Below are 16,868 nucleotides of genomic sequence, written 5' to 3'. Positions count from 1 at the left end.
TTTTTTGTATGTTTTGTAAATTCCAGTATATTTGTTTTTGTTTTTCTATAAAGACAGTCTGGATTATTTAGGACAGACTGTGGATTTATTTAAAAAGTATTTGCTTTAAATATATATGAATATATCATTGTTTTTTTGTATGTGCGAAAAACTGTAGAAAGTTTCATTATTGCAATGCTGCGTGGGATTGGGATGCTCGGGGCTGTGGTGCTTGGGGTAGGTAGGTTGAACTGAGTTGGGGTGTGGCTAAAAGAACTTAAAATAAACTAAATGTTAGTTGAATTCGGCACCGTTCGATGCGCGCTTGAAAATGACGCCCAGTGGCAGCTAGTCCATGTCATCGTCATCATCATCCGAAATTGTGTACTTCTTTTGAGCGCGCTTCCGACGCGTTTGTTTCTTGGATGTGGTCGCTGCACCACTGGCCACCGAGGCAGCTGTTGAGGATTGTGTGGGCGTGGATGGTGCACTGGCCAGCGATTTGTTAAGTTTCAGCTTCATTTTAACTGCCGCCGCAGATGTGGTGGCTATCTCCTCATCATCCGAACCATCATCACCGTCGTCGCCATCATTATCTGAATCATCAGAAACACCTGCGCCACCTCCATTCCCATGAGCATCGCCAGTATTTTCGCCTGCGGCCACAGCAGACGCATCGGCTGCTGCTGTTATCCTTTGCCTCGCACCGACAAAAATCTTCTGCAACGCTATGGAATCGAGATAAATGAGCGACGCCTCCTCATTGTAGATTTGCGCATTCTGGCAGAGCTGCATAAAGTCCTTTTCCAACTCATTGAGATCTGCATATTTACAGTCCTCGATGCGCTGCAGTATTTTCTTAATGTCTACCGGTCGCTTGATAATATCATAATAGTCGGGCAGTCGCTGACGCGAGGGTAGCTTCATAAATGGCTCTGACAGCGTGCGACCATCCTGTGTGTGCTTGATGACCGCGCTCATAATCTTGTGCATTTGCTTCTTGGAGCGTTTGTCTAAGTTCTGGCGGCGTCTGCGCTTCAATATAAGCGAATCATCATCGGACTCATCTTTGCGATTCTTGCGCTTGCGACGTTTGCGCTTAGAGTCGTTATCCTCTTCCTCCTCTTCATCAAATTCAGCGCCATCATCGATAGCCTTCAGCCACTCCTTTTCGGTCAAGCTGTCCGTATAGTCAACTTCCTTGCGCTGTCGTGATCCGCGACCTACGAATTTAAGTAACAGAATTAGTTTACGATAATTGCTTTAGATGTAAATATATATCTACTTACCCAATATGGTATCCTCATCATATTGATAATGGAAACGCTCCACCTCGTCGTCGTCCTTGGTCAGCCAGTCGGGTAGCTCGGACTCATCGATTAGACGCTCTCTACCCGGGTGAATATCCTCATCTTCTTTCTTGCGTTCAATATCCATTTTCTTGAAGATTTCAATTTCTTCCTCACTGCGCGCTATCATCATATTAATCATTTCATCATCTGGGACTTCGTTCTCCTCCTCCTCCTCATTGTCGTCCTGATGCAAAATTGTTTGCAGGAATTGCTGACGCTCACTGCCCGTGGACTTCTGATCGAACATGCCCGCCTGAATGACTTTCTCGTCCATGTTTAGCTTGTATCGAGCCGCGGCCAAAATGCGCTCCTCAACCGAATTGACCGTCATGAGACGCAGCACACGCACCTCATTCCGCTGACCGATACGATGAGCACGATCCTGTGCCTGCAGATCCTGATGCGGATTCCAATCGGAATCGAAAATAACAACTGTGTCGGCTGTCTGCAAATTCAAACCGAGGCCACCAGCGCGTGTGGACAGCAAGAAGACAAAATAATCGGAGCCCTTCGCATTGAATTTACGCAGCAATTCGCCACGATCCTCGGCCTTGGTGGTACCATCCAGACGCAAGTAGCCAAACTGGCGCCAACCGAGGTAATCCTCAATAATGGTCATGCACTGGGTCATCTGACAGAAGAGCAACACACGATGATTGGTTGCTTTCAGCTTGGGCAAGATGCGATCCAGCAGCTCAAATTTACCCGACACACGGTATAGATCAGGCCCTGCAAAGTAAGGCAAGTGTTAAATGGAACTGCATAGAAGAATATATACGGAAATATTTACCTGAAACAACGCCGTGTCCTCCAGTATGATCGCAGTACTTCTCCTCGATGTGCTGGAACATGAATGGATGATTGCAAAGCTTACGCAGCTGAACGATGGTGTTCATCAGAGCCTTGGCCCCGCCCTTGCCATGCTTGCCCTTCTCAGAGCCATCGGTGAGCAGGACACCCTTGCTCTGCATGTGCTTGTAGAGGACACGCTGCAACGCGGACATATCGCACTTGATAATGTACTCGACCTTGTCCGGCAGCTGATGCTCCACCTCCTTTTTGAGACGACGCAGCAGGAAAGGACGCAACACTTTGTGTAAACGTCGAATGATCAAAATGGTTTCCTCCTCATTCAATTCAACCTTCTCGCCAGTGGTGGCGAATGGCGCATTGAACCACTGCTCAAAAGTGGAGCACGACTTGAAAATTGAAGGTAGCAAAAAGTTAAGCAGTGCCCAGAGCTCGGGCAGCTTGTTCTGTAGTGGTGTACCCGTAAGGAGCAGCCGATAAGGCGCTATGTAATGCGTATTGAGCACCTGCGTCAATTTGCAATGATGATTCTTCATGCGATGGCCCTCATCGATAATCATATACTTCCATTGTATCTTGGCCAAAACCGCTTTGTCCTTGATCACATACTCGTATGTGGTCAGCAGCACATTAAATTTGGTGGCTCGCATTTGATTCTGGAGCAGACGTCGACCCTGTGGACTGCCCTTATAGCTAACGACGCCGACGGAAGGCGCCCACTTCTCAAACTCTAGCACCCAATTGGGCAGCGTAGAGAGTGGTACAATGATTAGGTATGGACCCATAACCTTTTTGCGATCCATTAAATAGGTGACCAGAGAAATCGTTTGGATGGTCTTGCCCAGACCCATCTCATCGGCCAAAATGCCATTCAAATTGTTATTGTAAAGCGAAACCAGCCATTCGAGACCCTTCAACTGATACTCCTTCAGCTGACCGTTGACCATGATGCTAGCCTGCTCGAAGACCTTCTCGTGCACGGTGTGCGCAATGCTGTAGTATGTCTGCTCCTCCGTACGATACTCATCGTCCTCCACTTTAACTTGATTCATCAGGTCATTGGCACCCGCGTCGCCTGGCTGCGCAGATTTATCTGTCACATCCTCAGATCCCTCGGCAGCAGCGTTGCGCTCCAATTGCGGCTGTTCCTCTAGCTTTGGTTTTGGCTTCTTCTCGGGCGACTCGTCATTGTCATCATCATCGTCGTCAATCCAATCCCAACCCGGGTGCATGTTAAGCCAGCGATGTAAATGCTTAAGCATGGGTGCATCATCTCCGGTTAGCTTCTTGCCGCTGCACTGCTCCACCACATGGACGCGCATGTCGGCCGCAATACTGCTCTCATCAATGTTGACATATTCGCCGCTCATGAGCAGCTCCTTTTTGTATTGCTGCAGACGTTTGCCCTCCTCCTCCTTCTTCTTCATCTGATCGTCCTTATGCTGCTTCACCATCTGTGTGAGATTGCTAATATACTCGTCTGTCTGCGACAGCAGGAATGCCAAACGTTTGTCCTTCTTTTGATCAATCAGCTTGCGATAGCCCTCCTCATCCTCAGCCATCAAGCGCCGCATACGCTCCTTCTCAATGCGCTCCTGTTCCTTCTTCTGTTCGCGTTCCGCATTCGCATGGTAGTTCATCACCGACTTGTTCATGCGCGCCAGCTGAGCCTGCAAATGGATAGTCAAGACTTAGTCAGAGCTTCAGAAATATCTTATTTTGTACTCACCTTGTTGTTGCGATGATATTCACGCAGATCCTTGCCATGCTGCAGCACAGCAGATAAGAACTCCAGATGCTTCTGCCTGCGTTTACGTTCCGCCTCGAGCTTTTGTTGTTTCTCCAGCTTCTCGGTGGCGCGTGCCTCTCGCAAGCCTTGGCGCTTGGTACGCTTGTAGAACTTCATATTGATGGCCGTTTCCAGAGTAGTGTCTCGCCTGGTGCACTGTACGATTTCCATACGCAGCTGGCGCTGGAAATTCAGAACACGCAATGCCCGCAACTCAATGGCGGCCTGCAGACGTAGATCCTCGGACATGGTAGCAGGCAGACGTTGCAGTTCCTGCATGCGCAACGAAATGCGAGCGGCAATGCGATTCTCGCGCTCTTGCAGCAACGTTATGGGATCGAGACCCACCGGTTTGGCCACAGTGGTTACGCGGTTCGGCTTGGCCATCGGCTGCTGTTGTCCAGGCGGCGCACCCGGCCGTGGTGGCCCCGGAGGCACCACCTGACTGCCGGGCAGACATGGAGCTGCGGGCCGTATGCCCTGCGCCTGCATGGGCGTGGCTGGTATCAGCGGCGGTCCGCCAGCAGGGCCCATGGCCAGCGGCTTACCGCCATTGTGTTGCTGATGCTGCATTTGCTCATGCGGTGGCTGCTGCTGCTGCTGTTGTTGTTGCTGTTGCTGCTGCTGCATTTGTTGCTGCTGCTGTTGTTGTTGCTGCTGCTGCTGTTGCTGCTGCTGCTGTTGCTGCTGCTGCTGTTGTTGCTGCTGTTGCTGTTGAAGCTGCTGTTGGTGCTGCTGGGGCGGTGGTGGTGCGCCGCCAATTAGTGGAGGCTGTGGCTGCAACGGTTGCCCCTGCATATGCGGCGGAGGCGCTGGCTGCATTTTCTGACCAGGCCCAGGCGGCCCATATGGACTAGCTGGTGGCGTGGAACATTGCGGCGGTGTGCCCGTTGAGGGCGGTTGTTGCGCCTGCATAGGTTGCGGACCCGCATGCGGCCCACCCGGTGGCGGTCCACCCGGCATACCCGGTGGTCCAATGGGTTGTGGCGGTTGTTGTTGCTGTTGCTGCTGCTGCTGCTGCTGCTGTGCCGCCTGCAGTGCCTGCTGCATCTGCATGGAAATGGGCTTGTTGCGCGCCAGCATCCGATAGGCAGTAATCTGTGTGCGCAGCAGATTTACCTGATTGCCATTAAGATGCTGATGCTTGGAGGTGGCGCGCATGGCCAAGAGTTGTGAATAACGTGGATCCTCCTGCAGACCCTTCTCCTCCATCGAGTCAATGGCGCGCTGCAAAGCATGTAGATTCTCTTGGCCAGAACGTTCGGGCGGGCCACCGGGCGGACCACCAGGCGGACCCTGACCAGGCTGCGGCGGACCCTGCAAAGATATACAAGTTTTATGAATCCAAATGTGCTAAGAATAACAATCCAGTGCAAGCCAGAGCATTCATGTGGCGACTTCCCAAATACAGAATTTCTAGCTTGTTTTCAATGTGCAAGGCAATTAGACAGAAAGCTTTTGGTATCTCTCGACGTTGAGCGATTCTGTAGCCACAAATGAAATGAGTGAGAAACCCGTTTCGACTACTCAGTGCACGTTCAGTTCTCGAGGGCAGCTGACGACGCATCCACAACCCAGACTCGAAAGCAAACAATGTCAAACAAAAGCGATATCGATGAGCTATACGAGTTCATCTATCCGCTGGCTGTTAGAGCAGGTGAAATACTGTACGAAGGCTATCAAAATGCGGGCAAAAAGGTTACGCTGAAGCGTAACGAGTTTCACAACGTAGTCACCGACTACGACAATGAAATAGAAGAGTTTCTGATGGACAGCATACTCGCCAGCTATCCGGAGCATAAGTTTATTGGCGAAGAGGATACGCACAAGAACAACAATATAACGAAGGAGCTGACGGATGCACCCACCTGGATCATAGATCCCATTGACGGCACCTCCAATTTCATCAAGCAAATACCACACGTATCAGTGTCCATAGGACTCTCAATTAATAAGCAAATTGTGCTGGGAGTTGTGAATAATCCAGCCCAGGGCAAGCTCTACTCGGCGAAGCTGGGACAGGGCGCCTTCTGCAATGGTCAGCCGATACATGTGAGCAATTGTGAGCGTCTGAATGATGCTAACGTTGCCTATGAGGTGTGCTTGCTGCACGAGCCGAGGATAAGGAACAAGCACATCAAACGCATCTACTACGTGGGCTCGCAGGCGAGACGGTGCGTTGAGCTCATGGCTAATCACTTAAAGCAATCGAATCTGCACTCAATATATCTTTCTGCGTCTGCTATTTAGCTTGCTTGGCTATTCGGCTGTGGTGGACTCCCTTTGCATGGTCGCCGCTGGCAATTTGGATGCCTTTCACATTGAGGACATGTATCCCTGGGACTGTGCCGCGGGCTATTTGCTAATACGCGAAGCCGGCGGCGTTGTTACCCATCCCTATGGCGGAGCCTTTGACATTATGAAGCCAGATTTGATATGTGCCGGCACAGAGGCACTGAGATTGCAAATTGAAACTCTTATACGCAAGGCAGATCAAGCCAAGTCTGTGGGAAGTGGAGAGGATATTTGAATGTAAACTTGGGCTAAAGTATTGTTGATTTTTGATTCGTAAACCTGATATGCGTATATATGAATTACAGGTTAAAATAATTACTCCTCTTTACGAATCAACTCATTGTTTTGCTTAACTTTAAGTTGCCTTAACTTTTAACTTCATGCTTAGTTAGCTAACAATAAATTTAACTTGAAATTATGACACATTCGTATAATAAAGTTTCCACTCCCCATCAATTGCGATTCAGCTTTTAGAAGGCATTCTAAAAATATATCCAAAATAAAGTTCAAATTCCTAACTGCCTTCTTTAAATACCCTATATTTTACATTATGTAGCTTAATTGAAGTCCGAGCTCTTATCAACTGACACAAATTTACTTTGTCTGTAGCTTAACAATTTTACAGCTTTAAAAGGAGATGTTGACATGGTAATCAAGTCGTAGATTAAACTTATCTTTTATTCTTGTCTATCATCTCGTACAGGCCTAATCACAAACCAGCGATACCTCTTCCACATGACTCTACGCTTTGTAAAAGTTCAAAGTTTCGCGTCGACCAGAGCTTTCTGACAAAGCTTTGTAAAGCTGTTTGGTCGCAACTCAATTAGATATAAAAATTTCAGTGGTTAGCATCAGTTTGTCGAGTGCAAAGCAGGAAAAATGTGCTCAATTTGTGAGTCGAAATTGAAGGAGTATTATGAGGTGGCGCTGGACTTGGTGAAGCAATGCGGCCCTATGCTGATGGAGGGTTATAGGAAGCCCAAAGCAGATTTTACGGTTAAGAAAGATTTCTATGATCTGGTCACTGTGTACGACAAGCAGATTGAGGACTTCCTTACGAAGGGTTTGCAAACTGCCTTTCCCGAGTCTCTGATCATTGGTGAAGAGGATTCGGCAGCTAACAAACGTCAAGCGGAGTTAACTGATGCGCCCACCTGGATCATTGATCCCATTGATGGCACTACAAATTTCGTACATCGCATACCGCATTGCTGCATTTCGGTGGGTCTGGCCGTGCAAAAGGAGCTCGTCATTGGCATTATCTATAATCCGCCGGCGAATGAATTATTCGCGGCTTATAAGGGACACGGCGCCTACCTAAATGACCAGCGCATACACACATCCAAAGTGACTACGGTAAGTGTTCTCATTATCTAGCTGCCAAAAAAAAAACCTACAATCATCGTGACAGCAAACAAATATCAGTATGTATGGCAACATTTTTAATTTGATGTTTGCATGCACCTGCAAATCATAAACAAGACTTTACGGTAAACATATTGCGATTCTCAATCACAAAGCTTTTTTTCTGCTTTAGATAAATCAAGCTGTAATTGCCCTAGAAATCTCACTCATACATGCAGCCGCTGTTAGAGACAAGAATATCAAACGACTTTATAAGTTAGGCTCAAATGCCACAGCGTAAGTAAAAAGCATAAGAGAATGAGAGACAAAGAGAGAGAGTGGAAAAAGTACTCAAACTTTGCACTTTACAGCACGCGCAGCTTTGGCAGCGGGGCTCTTGCTCTTTGCTATGTGGCAACGGGACAATGCGATGCCTATCACATCGATGATCTGCAGCCCTGGGATATCGCAGCTGGCGCTGTTATACTGAAAGAGGCGGGTGGCTCTATATACCATACCAAAGGCGGCAAATTCAATATTATGAAGCCCGATTTGGCATGCGCCGGCACAGAAGAGCTGGCCAAGAATGTAATTAGCCTCATTGCAGAGGCTGATAAAATAACTGAATATACATTTAAGTAAATGATATGTAAATGAATATTTTAAAGCTCAGACAAAGATCAAATTCAAGTAAATGATATAATAATTATGAATTTATGTTGTTTAAAATTAAATAAAACTAAACAAATTCATATTTAAAAATAGAAAACTTGAAGAATGTGTGGCTAAATCAACGAACATCTTGAGAAAATTTACAGTAAAATGAATTTAAGCTTGCGTGGGCAAAGGTCACAAACAGATGAAGTAACCAAATATTTTACAAAAGAATTATCTTTATATATATTATATCATATCCGTCAGTCGAAACTAGTTTCATTCTGCAAATACTTCGACTACCCTGCACGTCAGACACATGTATGTTAAAGATAATGAAATGTCTATTTGTAGTTGTCAAATGCGATAAAACGCAAGCAACAGATTTCAATTGTCAGTTCATCTTTGGAACTCTCTGTCATCATATAATATTTCATTGCAAGTATTTTTATTGAGCGCATCAAAATACTCAAAATAAACAAATGCGAGAGCGCGTTAAAACCAAGCGAGCATCACAGTCCGGTTCAGTCGGTAGCTGATGTCTGTGGAGTAACAACGCCTACCGCTAGTAACAAGTCTAAGCCTCAGCCAGCTACCAATATGTTAACGCAAATTGAGGAGTTGTATAACTTCATTTACCCGCTAGCGAAAAAGGCTGGCGATATACTGATCGAGGGCTACAATCGAGCGGAGAAGCACGTGGACATTAAGGGTGCATTCTATGATGTGGTCACCGACTATGACAACAAAATCGAGGAGTTTCTGATGGGCGAGATCTTGGCCAAATATCCGCAGCATAAGTTCATTGGCGAGGAGGATACGGCCAAGAATAATAATGTATCTAAAGAGCTGACTGATGCGCCCACCTGGATCATCGATCCCATCGACGGCACCTCCAATTTCATTAAACAAATTCCACATGTTTGCGTCTCAATCGGGCTTTCAATCAATAAGCAAATCGTTCTGGGCATTGTAAATAATCCAGCCCAGGGCAAGCTCTACACAGCGAAGCTGGGGCAAGGCGCCTTTTGCAATGGCAAGCCCATTCATGTGAGCAATTGTGAGCGTTTGCGGGATGCCAATGTGGCCTATGAGGTGTCCCTGTTGCATGTGCACAATGTGGCTAACAAGCACATCAAACGAATCTACCATGTGGGATTGCATGCCAGGCGGTAAGTTAGCCAAGCTAAAAATATTTGACTACATTTAACAGTGTCGCCTTCTGCTCTGCTCAGCTTGTTGGCCTACTCCTGCGTTGTGGATGAGCTGTGCATGGTGGCTGCCGGCAATTTGGATGCCTTTTATATTGAGGATATGTATCCTTGGGACTGCGCCGCTGGCTCGTTGTTGGTGCACGAGGCTGGTGGAGTAGTCACGCATCCTTTTGGAGGACCTTTTGACATTATGAAACCGGATTTAATTTGTGCCGGCACCGAAAAGTTGCGCAAAGAAATTGAGAACCTGCTTCGCAAAGCCGATCAGGAACATTCCGTTGGCGGCACTGATCCTTAGAATCTACAGAAAATATATTTATGAATAAAACCCGTTCAACAAAGAAAGCTTCGTACACTGTTCTGACGAAAAAGCTCAAATAATTGTTTAGTTGTTATCTGCGTTACTGCAAAGCTTCTTGAAAGCAAAAGCTCTATTAGCTTTTTGATCAAAATAGTAGATAAACTAACGGAGCTGATTAGTTGTGCTATAGACAGCAAATCTTACTGTAAGTCTCACTTTACGATCGCTCTAGCATGGACAGGCAAATATTTACTTGCTTATGTGTTTTAGCATTTTTACAACTTGTGAACATGACCCACGATACGAGGGAAACAAAGATTAAGGAGTACTATGATGTTGCGCTGGACTTGATTACCAAATGCGGTCCCATATTTATGGAGGGCTATAATAAAGCCAAGAAGGAGGTCATGGTAAAAGACGCCTTTTTTGACTTCGTCACCGTCTACGATCAACAAATTGAGGAAAAACTAACCGAGGGTCTGTTGAAAGCATTCCCGGAATCAGTTTTTATAGGGGAGGAAACCTTGGCTGGTAAAAAGAAGTTGCCAGATCTGACAGATGCACCTACATGGATCATAGATCCTATTGATGGCACCACCAACTACATACACAGGCTGCCTCATTGCGGTATTTCGGTTGCTTTGACTATTGATAAAGAGCTGGAGATAGGCATTATCTATAATCCGGTAGCCAATGAGCTATTCTCGACCAGGAAAGGTCATGGCGCCTTTCTAAATGGCGAACCTATTCAAGTTACCGCCGCAACTGAGGTTTAAACACCATATCAATAACTGAAAAGCAGATCGTATTAAGAATTTTTGATTTTTTAGATGTCTAGTGCAGTGGTTGGACTTGAAATTACGCTGATTAATGTGCCTCAATTGCGTGATAGAAGTCTCAAACGTGCCTATAAGCTGGGCTCTTTTGCTGCTGGGTAAGCTATGATAGAGCTATATAATATATATAATAATATATATATGTAATTATATATATTCATATATAATTATACTTTCTATTGTCTATTTATAAAACAGCACGCGATGCTTGGCTAGCGCTGCATTGTCTCTAGCGTATGTAGCAAAGGGCACATTGGATGTCTATCACGTGGATTACTTAAAGCCTTGGGATGTAGCTGCTGGCGTTTTGCTTGTGCGTGAGGCCGGCGGTGTGGTACACAATACGAATGGTAGCGCTTTCAATGTGATGAAACCAAATCTTGTCGCAGCCGGCACAGAGCCGCTTGCTCAGTCGGTAATACAACTGATCGAACAGGCGGATCATATGAGGGAATACAAATTCACTTAGCTATGAACTAAAATTCTGCACTTACATTGGGCGGCATGCCGTGCTGATAGCCAAGTGGCGACATATTCGGTCCAGTTGGTGGCATTTGCATGCCCATATGCGGGGCTGAAAATAATTTGAGCAGTTATTAAATGTGTTAACAGAATTATTAACGAATTTTGCGCATACTCATGCCCTGATGATGCGGTGGCATATGGTGTACTGGAGGACCCTGTCCAGGTGGTCCATGCTGCATGGGATGGCCGTACGGTCCAGCTGGATGACCCGGCGGTGGAGGCCCCTGCATGTGGGGTGCACCGGGCGGTGGTCCTTGTGGCGGTCCTTGGGGCGGCTGGTGCGGATAGGGACTGTGCGGCGAGGGCGCAGGACTCTGAGATGGCGGTGCCATGGGGCTGGGTGCTTGCGGTGGCGGCATCGGACTATTCGCCGGCGAGGGCGAGGCCATTTCGCTGCGGTTTATGTGTGTTCGTTTTGCACTGGATTGGCCGTTAAAATGCTAGCTAAAAAGTTGTGCAAATATAAAAATACGGTATATTCGCTTAAATGTTAGCATTTCATTGCTCTACGTTTTGCGCAAAGTCCATTTAAATGTATATAAACTGTATATGTAATCGGTTTTTGGCTTTTGTTGCTCTCTCTCCCTCACCGCACACACTTTATTTGCACATGTCTTGAAATTCTTATAAAAAGCATCGTTAGCGCTTATCTTAAGCGTCCCTGGTATTCGTCATATTGTCAGGCACCATATTGCACAATATTTAGACCGAAATTTTACCTATTTGCACAATTTGAATGAGTTTTAGGTCTCTCGATTTTCACACTTTTTATTTGACGATAGACGCGACAATGGCGGACGTCTCTGTATAACAAAATAAAATCTGTGGCAACCCTATGCACCGGCAAAAACTGGCTGCGTTCAGCTTAACAATTTTCATTGCAAAATTCTTTCAGAAGAACGTAACATATTCTTAAAAATTAGAAAATTATATATATTTTTTATAGCAACTTAAGAGTTAATTATTAAATTCATTATTTTTAATAAAAATATTTTTGTTGTGCTGAACGTATGCTATGACACGTCATGTTTACGTCACCGGTGAATGGCAGAATTTTTGTCATCTAGTGAAAACAAGAGCAGAATTTCGTTGGAGAAGCGAAATAACATAATTAGTTAGTTATTATTAATACTTAAGCATTTAGAGGCACTTAGTACGCTGCAATCGAGCTTTAATCATGGGTAGGTTATCCCCTGCAATGGTAGCACATCTCACCGTCAATTTATGATACTCGTTTATCTCGTCTGTCGCCTGTCATTAAAGTCACCACCTCTTAATTTTTTTCTTACATATATTCTTGTATTGCAGGTGGGGTGCTTAGTTATTTTCGTGGTCTGCTTGGATCCCGGGAGATGCGTATTTTAATATTGGGCCTGGATGGCGCCGGAAAAACCACAATATTATATAGGTTACAGGTCGGCGAGGTAGTCACAACGATACCCACAATTGGCTTCAACGTGGAGCAGGTCACATACAAAAACCTCAAGTTCCAAGTCTGGGATTTGGGCGGACAGACCAGTATTAGGTGATTATTAATAGCCAGTTAAAAAGCAATTGCATTATTTCAATGCGAAGTCTAGCTAATATCGTTGTAGGCATATTTATGGAAACATGTGTTTTCTTTTAATTGCAGACCTTATTGGCGTTGTTATTATAGCAATACAGACGCAATTATATATGTGGTCGACTCGGTGGATCGTGATCGCATAGGTATCTCGAAAGATGAACTGTTATACATGCTGCGCGAGGAGGAGCTAGCCGGCGCGATACTTGTTGTGCTTGCCAACAAACAGGATATGGAGGGCTGCATGACCGTGGCTGAAGTGCATCATGCGTTAGGTTTGGAAAATCTTAAAAATCGCACATTTCAAATATTCAAAACGTCGGCCACCAAAGGCGAGGGCCTAGATCAGGCAATGGAGTGGTTATCCAATACGCTCCAAGCTCGCAAATAGTCATGCCCCTCGCTCCCGATGTCCTAAATGAGCCTGCCCCCTTGTAAAATTGTCCAAAGTGTCACCCAGAGATAGTTGGAAGATCTATAACGCTTGCGCAAATATCCAAACACACACACACACACACACACACATACACATACATATATACACAACTTTGTAATAACTTCTAGTAATATAATTATTAAATTATAGGTTTATAATGTATGTGAAACAATCAACTACCATTCAGGCAGTCCGAAGCGATGCACACGGCCTTGCTGTGTGCTCAGTTCCATGCGCACCTTCTGGCGCATATAAAAAATGGGACAATCACGATTCGAGCAGATGACCTCCTCATGCAGTGACCCCTGACAGCGCTGGCATTCGGTCCATAGACGAGCAAAGGTCTCTTCCAGGCCCCGCTTGGATGAGAGCTCCTTTTGGTAAAGTTCGCTCATCTTGGGTTCACAGTGCGGGCACAGAGCCTTATCCTCATAGCCCTTGGGCATAAGAGACTTACAGCCGATGCACGAAGCCTTCTTAGTCATAAAGCCCGCCAATCCGCCCACCTTGGAGGTGACCACAGTACGTGTGCGAGTGTGTTCGCCCTTGAGCAATACCGATTCCGCTTTGTCGCCCAGTATGGGCTCAAAGATGCGCAACAGTGGCTTTGACAGCTGCTGTTCCAAATAATAGTTGGCATCAATGGGCACGCTATTCTCCAGCACATACAGGGGATCCTCTGCCTTTTGATATGCCGGCGTATTTTTGGCTGCTGCACAAATAACATAGGGCACACGATCGCCCAATTTAGGCGCTGTGCCTGCATCGCGCTTCTTCATCTTTGCTGCCAGCTCCACGTGTGCTTGCTTGGCTGCATAATCCGTTTTGGCCAGCTCCTTGGTTATGACCAACTGAGATATATCTATGCGGTTGCATAGCAGATCCGCTATTACTTGCTTGGCGTAGTCCACAGCACCATCAGGATCTCGTTCGATGAGCAGCTTCTGCAGGCACGAATTCATCAGGTTGGCCACCAATGGCGAGTTATCCCGACGCACTGTCTCGATGCCCTTGCAATCCATTTTATCATATTTGTCCGGCTTGGTGAAGTAGAGGCCCGCGTAGCGCTTCTTGTTGATCAGCAGATAGGGATAGTAGACCTTCTCGAACTCCAGTTTAATGGGACGCACAAATTTCGAGCTAACCAAATCGGCGGCCTCTCTGCCCAGCTCCATGCTGCGCTCCAAGGTTTTCACACCAAAGTTCACCATTACGGAATCAGTATCGCCGTAAATAACGAATGCATCGTTTTCATAGCCATTGGCGCGTGTATAATGTGATTCCACTTCATTCTTGGTCAACTCAATCATTGTGCGTCCATAGGCGGTAACGCTGCCCGAGATTTCGAGGCAAGGCAATTTACCCACCTGGGCGCCAGTAAAGCCGTAAACCGAATTGGCAGAGATTTTCAGTGCCAGCTGCCGGCCATCCAGCACCTGTCGCTTGAACGGATCCTGCTCCACTTTTAGATCGTTCTTGGCGCGCTTTCGAGCCGCCAACAAAGACTCCAGAATCTCGGGCAACAATCCACGTCTCAATTCTGCTTTTACAAAGAAGTTGTTAGCCGGAGTGCGTTCAATTTGATCATCGCTCAAGTTCATCTTATCCTTGGTGCCAGGCAGCAGCAATGTGGTGTAGCAGAGATTGTGGGCCATCATTATACTCGGATACAGTGAGGCGAAATCGAGCGTGCTAATGGGGTCTGCGTAATAGCCCCTCTTCGGTTCTATTACCGTTGCACCCTCATACTGCTCATCGGAGCCGCTCGACGTATACGATGGCATTATGAATCCTCGTGTCTTGGCCTTACGCAACAGCTGGCTAAGCACCTTGATTTGCTGGCCACGTGTGAGCAGGGACTCAAGTGGAACACCCGTCACACGCGCCATTTCCATATAATTGACAATGGCCATCAGCTTGCCGAGCAGACGCAGCGGCAAATAGGCATCCTTCAAACAATACATGGCTAAACGGCGACGCGTCTGCTCGTCCCCATTCTGCAGATCTGTAATAATACTGTGATGCACATCCTCCTTTTGCTCCTGCAAGAAATGATAGCTGACAGCATTCAGCGTGTACGAGCGCAATTTGTAATCCCGCAACAGCACGAAAAACAAATCGAAGGGCACCCGGCCCTCGAAGTTAACATATTGATTCTCTCGTCGGCCCATTTGCTTGGACTGCAACACCTGTTCCTTGATGACTGAACGGATGTTCTTAATGCGTCCCAAATACTCAAAGTTCTTCACCTTTAAATGGGCAGCACGATTCAGCAGATAGGGCACGTCGAAATTGTTAATGTTATAGCCGGTTAGAATGTCGGGATCCACTTCTCTCACAAAGGCCGCCCACTTGTCCAGCAGCTGCGTCTCCTGTGCGAAGCACAGCACCTGGCTGCCTATGATGGGTGCACATTCCTTTAAAGTGAACACATTTCTAATGAAGGGCTCCGTTTCGCCCTGTCTGATGACCATGTTGGCTATCTGAATGACCGGATCGACTTTCGCTTCCGGAAAGATGCCTTTGCGACCGGCGCATTCAATATCGAAGCTGAGTATACGCAAGGGCGCCACCTTTGACCATTCGCCTTCCGGTTCATGCGATATAAACCGATCGTAGGCGACGTCGACTTCGAGCTGGCAACGAGATTCGGGCTCTGGCTTGGAGTTTCGTCCACGTAGACGCCAAACCCCTGGAGGTAGCTCAATCCAATTACAGCCTACGACCTGTGTATCCACCATAAAGCGGATATCGAAGTCGATGTTGTTCTCAAAGGCACGACAGTCCTGAAAATCGAAGGAGCTCATGATGACTGCCGTCTTCAGCAGTCTCGAGGCAGCAGCTACAAAACGGGGCAGCGTAACAGTAATCTTGATATACGTCTGTTTGGTATCGCCCTGATAGCCATGGATGTTGAGTCGCTGCACTAGCTCCACGGCCAGCACGGCCTCTTGTACATGATCCTTGTTGCTGCGCATGTCAGCGATTACCTTCTTACCGAGCGCCTCGTGCAGCTCCGAGCAATGCCGCTCTTCGAAGTTGCTTGGTGCGACTATATAGAAATATGGACAGTAACCATGGACGTGGCAGCATACGGAGTTGCCCTCCATGGTGACCCCAAACATGCGGACCACAGGTACCGGGCCTAGCTGGGCGCCGGGCATGCCTGGCAGCGGTTGCCCAACATAGTTCTCTATATCCAGCTGTTGAAAGATTAAGCTGTCTTCGGCAGGGTTTAGTTCAGGAGGCACCGCACGAGACCAGCGTTCGCTAGTTTGTTGGTTCTCAGGTCCTTCGCCAAGCAACTGTGTTTGATCTAGATCGTCTAGTCCCTCAAATGCAGCCAGTTCCGATTCAAATCCACCGCCCATGTCGTCGTCGTCATCGTAATTTCTACATGTTGCACCATTGTTATTTTTAAATGTTTAAATCTTTATATTAATAGTTTACCTGGGCTTTTTAGAATGACCATTGGTGTTGCCATTGCCATTAAATTTCCGCTTGGTATCCATGTTGTATAATATATAAACAATAGCTTAGAAAATTCGCAATTCGTTGCAATGGATAAACGCGGAAACTGCGCGGGATAATCAGAAGCAATATCAACTGTTTAATTTAAAACAAATTGGCAGCTCTGGCGCTAGTTGAATTTACAAGATTGCAATTTGTTATATTTAAATGTATATGTAAATTAGTTCGTATTAAATATGGTTAAATTAACAATTAGAATGTAACACAATATTGTAAGTTTATCAATATTAAACTCAAT

The 16,868-nt window shown here is 46.5% G+C and overlaps 7 protein-coding genes across 7 annotated transcripts; 5 read left to right on the top strand and 2 right to left on the bottom strand.

Moving 5' to 3' along the window:
• Position 1: 1 nt before the first annotated feature.
• LOC111595342 (ATP-dependent helicase brm) lies at positions 2-11,917 on the bottom strand. The gene is given in 7 exon segments (XM_030224394.1): positions 2-1,202; positions 1,269-2,060; positions 2,122-3,811; positions 3,871-5,247; positions 11,069-11,148; positions 11,212-11,543; positions 11,819-11,917. Coding segments are annotated over 6 exon segments (5,145 nt in total). The 5' UTR covers positions 11,489-11,543; positions 11,819-11,917; the 3' UTR covers positions 2-273.
• On the top strand, positions 5,468-6,550 carry LOC111598095 (inositol monophosphatase 1). Its single transcript, XM_023313145.2, has 2 exons — positions 5,468-6,104; positions 6,181-6,550. The coding sequence occupies exons 1-2, from the start codon at positions 5,524-5,526 to the stop codon at positions 6,458-6,460; spliced, it is 861 nt and encodes a 286-aa protein (XP_023168913.2). The 5' UTR covers positions 5,468-5,523; the 3' UTR covers positions 6,461-6,550.
• LOC111598097 (inositol monophosphatase 2) lies at positions 7,085-8,245 on the top strand. The gene is made up of 3 exons (XM_023313147.2): positions 7,085-7,581; positions 7,763-7,866; positions 7,941-8,245. Exons 1-3 carry the CDS (start codon positions 7,105-7,107, stop codon positions 8,209-8,211), a joined length of 852 nt encoding a protein of 283 aa, XP_023168915.1. The 5' UTR covers positions 7,085-7,104; the 3' UTR covers positions 8,212-8,245.
• Positions 8,732-9,773, top strand: LOC111598098 (inositol monophosphatase 2). The gene is made up of 2 exons (XM_023313149.2): positions 8,732-9,395; positions 9,459-9,773. Exons 1-2 carry the CDS (start codon positions 8,824-8,826, stop codon positions 9,733-9,735), a joined length of 849 nt encoding a protein of 282 aa, XP_023168917.1. The 5' UTR covers positions 8,732-8,823; the 3' UTR covers positions 9,736-9,773.
• On the top strand, positions 9,895-11,110 carry LOC111598096 (inositol monophosphatase ttx-7-like). Its single transcript, XM_023313146.2, has 4 exons — positions 9,895-9,943; positions 10,009-10,508; positions 10,569-10,672; positions 10,773-11,110. Exons 2-4 carry the CDS (start codon positions 10,029-10,031, stop codon positions 11,041-11,043), a joined length of 855 nt encoding a protein of 284 aa, XP_023168914.1. The 5' UTR covers positions 9,895-9,943; positions 10,009-10,028; the 3' UTR covers positions 11,044-11,110.
• A 220-nt stretch (positions 11,918-12,137) lies between the features above and the next one.
• Positions 12,138-13,199, top strand: LOC111598099 (ADP-ribosylation factor-like protein 1). Its single transcript, XM_023313150.2, has 3 exons — positions 12,138-12,280; positions 12,408-12,624; positions 12,733-13,199. Exons 1-3 carry the CDS (start codon positions 12,277-12,279, stop codon positions 13,052-13,054), a joined length of 543 nt encoding a protein of 180 aa, XP_023168918.1. The 5' UTR covers positions 12,138-12,276; the 3' UTR covers positions 13,055-13,199.
• A 31-nt stretch (positions 13,200-13,230) lies between these two features.
• Positions 13,231-16,769, bottom strand: LOC111598094 (DNA polymerase delta catalytic subunit). Its single transcript, XM_023313144.2, has 2 exons — positions 16,550-16,769; positions 13,231-16,492 (listed from the first exon to the last, which is right to left on the bottom strand). The coding sequence occupies exons 1-2, from the start codon at positions 16,609-16,611 to the stop codon at positions 13,276-13,278; spliced, it is 3,279 nt and encodes a 1,092-aa protein (XP_023168912.1). The 5' UTR covers positions 16,612-16,769; the 3' UTR covers positions 13,231-13,275.
• Positions 16,770-16,868: the final 99 nt, after the last annotated feature.

Source organism: Drosophila hydei, unplaced genomic scaffold, assembly GCF_003285905.1.
Source record: "Drosophila hydei strain 15085-1641.00,03,60 unplaced genomic scaffold, DhydRS2 tig00000001-arrow-pilon, whole genome shotgun sequence".
Lineage (NCBI taxonomy): Eukaryota > Metazoa > Arthropoda > Insecta > Diptera > Drosophilidae > Drosophila > Drosophila hydei.
Note: the sequence above shows the minus strand (reverse complement) of the source record. Positions and strands in the feature narration are given on the sequence as shown.

What these genes read in the sequence shown, in the direction of transcription:
- LOC111598097 (XM_023313147.2), top strand. Translation starts at nt 7,105, where the DNA reads ATGTGCTCAATTTGTGAGTCGAAATTGAAGGAGTATTATGAGGTGGCG. An exon ending in ACACATCCAAAGTGACTACG is followed by an intron (nt 7,582 to 7,762) that starts GTAAGTGTTCTC and finishes TTTCTGCTTTAG; the next exon opens with ATAAATCAAGCTGTAATTGC. An exon ending in TTAGGCTCAAATGCCACAGC is followed by an intron (nt 7,867 to 7,940) that starts GTAAGTAAAAAG and finishes TGCACTTTACAG; the next exon opens with CACGCGCAGCTTTGGCAGCG.
- LOC111598096 (XM_023313146.2), top strand. Translation starts at nt 10,029, where the DNA reads ATGACCCACGATACGAGGGAAACAAAGATTAAGGAGTACTATGATGTT. An exon ending in AAGTTACCGCCGCAACTGAG is followed by an intron (nt 10,509 to 10,568) that starts GTTTAAACACCA and finishes TTGATTTTTTAG; the next exon opens with ATGTCTAGTGCAGTGGTTGG. An exon ending in CTGGGCTCTTTTGCTGCTGG is followed by an intron (nt 10,673 to 10,772) that starts GTAAGCTATGAT and finishes TTTATAAAACAG; the next exon opens with CACGCGATGCTTGGCTAGCG.
- LOC111598099 (XM_023313150.2), top strand. An exon ending in GGCGGACAGACCAGTATTAG is followed by an intron (nt 12,625 to 12,732) that starts GTGATTATTAAT and finishes TTTTAATTGCAG; the next exon opens with ACCTTATTGGCGTTGTTATT.
- LOC111598095 (XM_023313145.2), top strand. Translation starts at nt 5,524, where the DNA reads ATGTCAAACAAAAGCGATATCGATGAGCTATACGAGTTCATCTATCCG. An exon ending in GTGGGCTCGCAGGCGAGACG is followed by an intron (nt 6,105 to 6,180) that starts GTGCGTTGAGCT and finishes TCTGCTATTTAG; the next exon opens with CTTGCTTGGCTATTCGGCTG.
- LOC111598094 (XM_023313144.2), bottom strand. Translation starts at nt 16,611, where the DNA reads ATGGATACCAAGCGGAAATTTAATGGCAATGGCAACACCAATGGTCAT. An exon ending in GGTCATTCTAAAAAGCCCAG is followed by an intron (nt 16,493 to 16,549) that starts GTAAACTATTAA and finishes TGCAACATGTAG; the next exon opens with AAATTACGATGACGACGACG.
- LOC111598098 (XM_023313149.2), top strand. Translation starts at nt 8,824, where the DNA reads ATGTTAACGCAAATTGAGGAGTTGTATAACTTCATTTACCCGCTAGCG. An exon ending in GTGGGATTGCATGCCAGGCG is followed by an intron (nt 9,396 to 9,458) that starts GTAAGTTAGCCA and finishes TGCTCTGCTCAG; the next exon opens with CTTGTTGGCCTACTCCTGCG.